Source organism: Vidua macroura, chromosome 21, assembly GCF_024509145.1.
Source record: "Vidua macroura isolate BioBank_ID:100142 chromosome 21, ASM2450914v1, whole genome shotgun sequence".
Taxonomy (NCBI): Eukaryota; Metazoa; Chordata; class Aves; order Passeriformes; family Viduidae; genus Vidua; species Vidua macroura.
Window position 1 is genome coordinate 10,912,262 of NC_071591.1, and position 6,000 is coordinate 10,918,261.

General features: G+C 57.3%; 1 protein-coding gene across 4 annotated transcripts in view; it reads left to right on the forward strand.

The window, feature by feature from the left end:
* EXD3 (exonuclease 3'-5' domain containing 3) overlaps positions 1 to 5,710 on the forward strand; it is a 254,817-nt gene extending 249,107 nt beyond the window's left edge. For all 4 annotated transcript variants that reach the window (XM_053996258.1, XM_053996259.1, XM_053996261.1 and 1 more), the window contains one exon: positions 3,213 to 5,710. In XM_053996258.1, coding sequence (XP_053852233.1) covers positions 3,213 to 3,529 — 317 coding nt within the window. In that variant the 3' untranslated portion in view covers positions 3,530 to 5,710. The remainder of the gene's footprint in view (positions 1 to 3,212) is intronic.
* Positions 5,711 to 6,000: the final 290 nt, after the last annotated feature.

The following is a 6,000-nucleotide window of genomic DNA, read 5'->3' on the forward strand; positions in this document are numbered from 1 at the left end:
GGCAGCATTTCCTGACAGGAAGACGTCATGGCAGGAAGAGCAGCAGTTTTTGCTGTTCCCATGGGATTAACTCCCACAGGTGAGCGGGGTGGACAGGAGCTGTGAGTGGACAGCATGTGTGAGGCCAGGAGGAGACAGCTCTTGTGCGGAGCACTGCCCAGCTGGGGACAGTGCCGGTGGACGACTGTTGCTGCCCATGGATCTCTGCAGCACTCACGTGGGGGTGCTCAGCTTTGAGGGGCTGGGGGCTGCAGGGCTCAGCCCCTCACCCAGGCTCTGTCATCCCCAGAGTGATCCAGCCAAGAGGGGGAGAGGTGAGTGAGAGGCAAAGGGGGTTTTATTTTCAAGATGTTTTATAATGGGATTATTAATTCCCAAGAAGTGTTTCGAATCGATTCGCTTTCCTTTCTCCTCCGCGGGGATGCAGTGGGAATCCAGCCTTTGGTGTGAACCTTGCAGAGCTCTGGAAGCCACAGATCTGAAAAGCTCATGGCACACTGGAAGGATACGCTGGGCTCCCCGCGGCCCCATGCACCCTATACATGCCTTTTGCTCCAGCTCTGGTGTAACTCTGGGGTGCGCAGCATCCAGGCAAGCTGGGATGCAGTCCCAAGAGAGCCATGGCTCCACTGGGGAGGCCTCTGCCTGTCTGGAAGGGGAGAAAAAACCCTCCCTCAAGCCACGCCCCCCCCCTTCCCCTGGAAACCCCTGTTTCTCTGGGAGATCCAGCCTTTCCCAGCTCAGTTTTCCCGTGTGCCTGGCTGGCATCCTGTGCCTCACGTCTGGTGGCCCTTTCACCCTGTCGGTGAGGGGAGCACAGGCATCTTCAAAAGCCCTGGGAAGAATTTGGTGGGAGGGGGAGAAGGGGTTTTACAAGCTCCCATTCAGAAATGGTCACTTTGAAGTGATGTAGCATTTTCAACCCTTTGAAGAGCCACAATTAGGAGGGGGCTGGTGCAAGCAAAGGCAAAACTACGGGGTGACCATCACAGCCTTTCTCTCCTCAGGCTTTTAAGGGATGAACTTTCCCTCCCTGCCTGCCTTTTTCCCACGAGCCCGGGGGGTGGGATTGGGGTGTTTGGGGGAGCTGGAGGTTTCCCATCCCCCTGCGCAGGGAAGGAGGGGTTTGCCATCGGCTTTGCCCATCAGCAGCAGGACAGCGGAGGGAGTGTGTTGGAAGAGAGAGCAAATGACTCAGTATCCCCACAGGCACACAGAATGTCAGGGTACTGTCAGTGTGCTGGTGCCACGTTCTGGCCAGGGAAATTTTAGGTGATGTGGAAAGCCGTTGGCCATGGGTGTTGCGTGCTGTCAGTGTCATTTCCATTGCATTGGATCTAAAAGTCCCACCCAAGGTCGATGTCCCTCCCTTCAGGGTCTGGTGCTCGAGAGCAGAGAGGATAAGAAAAAAAAGGGTGCCCAGGCTGAGGCACCAAACACAGGAGTAGCACAGGGCCGAGGGAGGTGGGAACAGGGTGAGGACAGAGCCGCTGTTCTTGCCTTGGGGATCTCCCACCCGCTGGCAGGCTTTATCCTGGAGAAACACTTGAGAAATGGACTCCTCCTCCACATCCCTGCTCTGAATGGCTCAGGAATCTCCCGAGGGCAGCCTGGGTGTTTCACCACTTGCCAGAAATTGGAGAAAATGGGAAATTGAGGTCATTGTTTTCCCTTTAAGGGTAGATGTCAGTGTCCAAAGCAGATGCAGGGGGTGAAGGAAAGGCCCATGTGTGGGTGAGGCCATGGGGCACTTGTTCAGGGCACAGCCCTGGTGAACCCAACTCTTGCCCAGTGTCTCAGACGGGGCTTAGGGCTGCTTTCCCTTGTGCTGTGGCAGCAAACCCCAAACTAGTGGTGCTGCTGGGCAATGTGGTGGTGAAGGGCTGGGCTGCAAATCCCCTGTGAGAACATCCCCAGTGACAGCCATGACCCTGAGCATGGCTGTTGGTGTGCTGGGAACTGGGGGTGACTGTGCCCCACCAGCTCAGGCTGGTAATCTGCCCTGGGGAGGTGTGGAAGGTCTTGGGGAGGTCTGGGGAACCTCCCAGAACCAGGGGCTGGTGTGAGCTGATCCTTCCATATCCCGGGCTGTGGCTCTTTCTGCTCATGCCATGGGCAGGCCCGGGCCCCACTGCAGCTGGGGTTGACTCTGCCAGGATGGGACAGCTCTGCCAGAATGGGATGGCCGTTTCAGGGCACTTCCCATCCATGCGTTCCCCCACGGTAATCCCCAGCATCCTGACAGCTCTGGAATGCCGGGAAGGGCCAGCTGGGAATGCTGGTGTCCCTCTCGGTCCCAGCTGGCTCCTGACAGGGTCCCTGTGATCCTGAAAAGGGTTGGGTGGACACCCTAGAAGTGCCACTAGAGCGATGCAGGATGCCTTTTGTTGTCTTAATTGGTGCCTGAACAGGATAGATCCCCCTGCCAAAACGGGGACATCCCGCAGCAATAACTGCAGCCTGTTCCCGGCTGCCAGGGTCCCTGATGGATGGGAGGCAGCTCAACCCTCGGCTTCCGCTGCCCGGATCTGGAGACCTGCCGTGCCCCTGCTGCGGGCGGGAGAGCCATCCCCGGCTGCTGGAACTGCCGGGTCGGGGCACTGGGTGGCAGCGATCCCTCGTCCCGGGGGACAGGGCTGGGGGCGTGCGGGGACAGCTCAGGGGACGTGGCCCCGCGTCACTGTGCCCCTTGCCCAGGGTACGGGGTGGGGGGTCGTCACACACTGGGGATGGGCCCAAATCCCCGTGTCCGCGGGCAGATTGGGAGACTCGCGAGTGCCATTAGCAGCTGATCACGGTGGCGGTTTAATTAAAGCAGCAGTAGGGGTTTCCCTGCTGTTTGTTTGCCCCATAACGCAGCCTGGGGTGGGGGCACAGCCCCGCTCCCAGAGTAGCCTGGCCTGACCCGTGACGGGGGGGCAAAACCACCGCACCCAGAACAGCAGCAGCACTGGAGCCATTACCCAGACTGGAACAGAAGGAACTGCAGGAGGTGCCAGGCGGCTGCAGGGGAGCAAGTGGCTGCATGGGTGCCACACTTAGGGCAGGCAGCTGCTGGATAATGGTGACCAACCACCTTCTCCCGAATTCAGGGAGCCTGGACCCCTGCAGGGATGACAGGCCCCTCACAAGGGTTGCTCACGTGGTTAAGCACAGATTCCGCTCGTCACACCAGTGACTTGTGGTTTATCTGCTCTCTCCTCTCTCCACAGGCTGCCTGGGGAGCCAGAGCTGCAGTGTCACCGTGCCAGACTGTGACACAGCCCAGCCTGGCTGTGCCCCACACAGCGAGCAGGCAGAGGCAATGGAGCAGTGCGGGGCAGCCGCGGTGCTGGCAGGGGACACGGTCCTGCAGGTCACTGCCATCCCCCTCGGGGTGCTGGACAGAGCAGAGCTCACCGACTTCTACTGCTGCACCTGCTGTGGGAAAGTGTTTTGGGAAGGGTCCCATTTTGGACGCATCGTCTCCCAGTTTCAGGATGTTCTTGTGGCCTCTGGAGACACACAGAGCATCTATGAGCTGAGCTGAGCTGAGCTGAGCTGAGCTGAGCTGAGTAGAAGCACAGGGGCTCCACAGGGGAACTGGGACTGCCTGGGGAACCTCAGCAGATTTTGGGTCGTGTGTTTCCAGAGAGAGGCTGGAAGTGGGGAGGTGGGAGCTCTCATTTTGGGATCCATCACAGAGAGCACTGTCACAGGTGCACCAGTGGTTTGCAACAGCCCAAAAATACATGGCCTCCATGAGATCATTAAAGCAGAGGTGGCTGAAGAATGGACCCTTTGCTTTATTTCTGCCCCTCTCCAAACTGCACATAGCGAGATGGTGGGAGGGCTCTGCTGAACAAAACCACCACCCCAGCAGTGCCGACCCCACCACACACACACCCCAGTGCCCCTCTGCCCACTTACCCATGGGGAGCAGGAGCTGCATCCCCAACAGCAGCACAGGGCAGAGAGCATCCTAAGCACTCCCAGCCTGTGGGACTTGTGCCAAGCCTCAACCCATCCCCAGCATCCTGCTCACCCTGACCCTGCACTCCCAGCACTCCTTGGAGGCAGCTGGTGGGCCCAGGCGTGGACATCTGGGGAGGCTGAGCATTGCTGGGCTCAGGGAAATCTCTGGGTGTACCACAATGCCCACTGGCACCTGCACCCCCTGTGCTGCAGCCTGGGATACCCCAGCGGGGCCAGGCTGGTCCTGGGGGTCTCCCACTGCTGCCAAAACTGCCAGCTTCCTCCTCCCCTGGGGGGGCGCCTGAGCACAGCCCCGTACCCAGGCCCTGTGCAGGGTGCACAGGCGAGGCAAGAAGGTGTGTGGGCCCACTAATACCAGGAACTGGCATCACTGGTGGGACCGGCCAGAGGAGGCTGCATCTCACCATGGAGATCCCAGGCAGGTCCTGCAGCCCCATGGGGCTGCTGTCCAGTGCCTCCCAATCCAGGTTCACACCATTCCATCCTGAACAGAGGAGCGTCTGCAAAACTCCTCCTCTAATCTGTTTTATCTGCCGGGCCTGCTGTTATTGTTGAGAGGGCCTGAGGAGCTCTTGGCTGAGGTGTGACATTTATGAGCTAGTGAAGCACCTGCCCAGGCAGCTCAGGCTGTAGTGCAGGACTCATTTTCCCTCTTCCAAAGGTCTTGGACACATGGTGCCAGGGGGTCCTTCCTCCCAGGGACATCTCACCCTCTGGCTTAATGCTGTAATAAAAGAAACAAGCAATTTTTCCACTTTAAATATTCTTCTTTTCCATAAGATCCACAATATCAATGCCTGAGCATTAATTGGTACAAGTGACACTAAAAGGCAACCATCCCCACACTGCCAGTACTGGACACTGGGCAGTCCAAATACCCCAGGCTCCACACAGACTCATCCTTGTGTCAGCATCCTGCTTCTTCAGGATTTGTTCTGGGAGGGCAGAAACTGGGGATGAGGCAAAGCAGGAATGGTGCAAAGCCTCCAACTGCTGGCCCCCACAGTGTGTGCTGCTTCATCATGCCATGAAATAAACCTCTTCAAAATGGGATTAACCTTTCCAGGTCCTGTTTAGGGGAAGCTGCTGAGCCACATGCACATCTGACCACTCATGGGCACATTTGGCCTTTTCTTACTGGGTTTTCCAGAGCTGTGGTTTCACATTCGTCTGCCACTGCTTCTGCTGTGGAGGGGAGCTCACACGAGATGGGGACACACAGCCGTATCCCTCACCTGGGGACACCAGCTGCCTAGAAGGTGCCTTTCCCTCTGATCCCTGGGGACAGTTGACCTCCTGGTCAACTCCAGGATTTTATCTGCTTGAGAGCTCTCCCAGTTTAGGGGTGAGCTCTTGTGCTTACAGTCAGGGCTGTGCTAGGGCAGGGTCCCATGGCTGGGACTTGTTCTAGGACACCAACCCAGGGCAGAATCCAGCAAGTGGTGCGTACCTGTGGACATGGCACAAAACAGCTCTTAGAGGATTCCATCCAGCTCCTGGGGACAGGGGCAGTGTCTGGGACCCAGCACAGCACCTCTTCCTTCCTGCTGCCCACAGGAGGTGGTGCCATGGTGGGAAGTGTGCAGCAAGGTCACCTCCAATCATATAGGTGCTATGTCACAGCAAATGTGTCAACAGCAAATTCCACATCGGATTAGCCTTGAGGAGCATCCAGGAGGTAATAAATTGTCCAGTTCTGAATAGTGGATACTTATTAAAGGGAATTAAAGCAACTTTCTAATCAGCCTACAATATTGTTTCCTTATCTGTCTGCTTAAAAAAAATAATTACAAAATCCCATTGTCTGTGTCATACTAATGTTTAACATTTATTAGGGCAGTAATGAGCCCTCCTTGGTTTTATGGAGCCATTTGGTCCTGCATGGGAAGGGCAGCTCCAGCAGTGTTGTGGCAGGGATGAGCGCTCTGGGTGGGCTGCTCACTCCAGAGCCCGTGGATCCCCCGGTTGCTTCACCTGTGCTCAGCTCCTGCCTCTGCGTGACAGGATGTGATCATGAGGGGACCC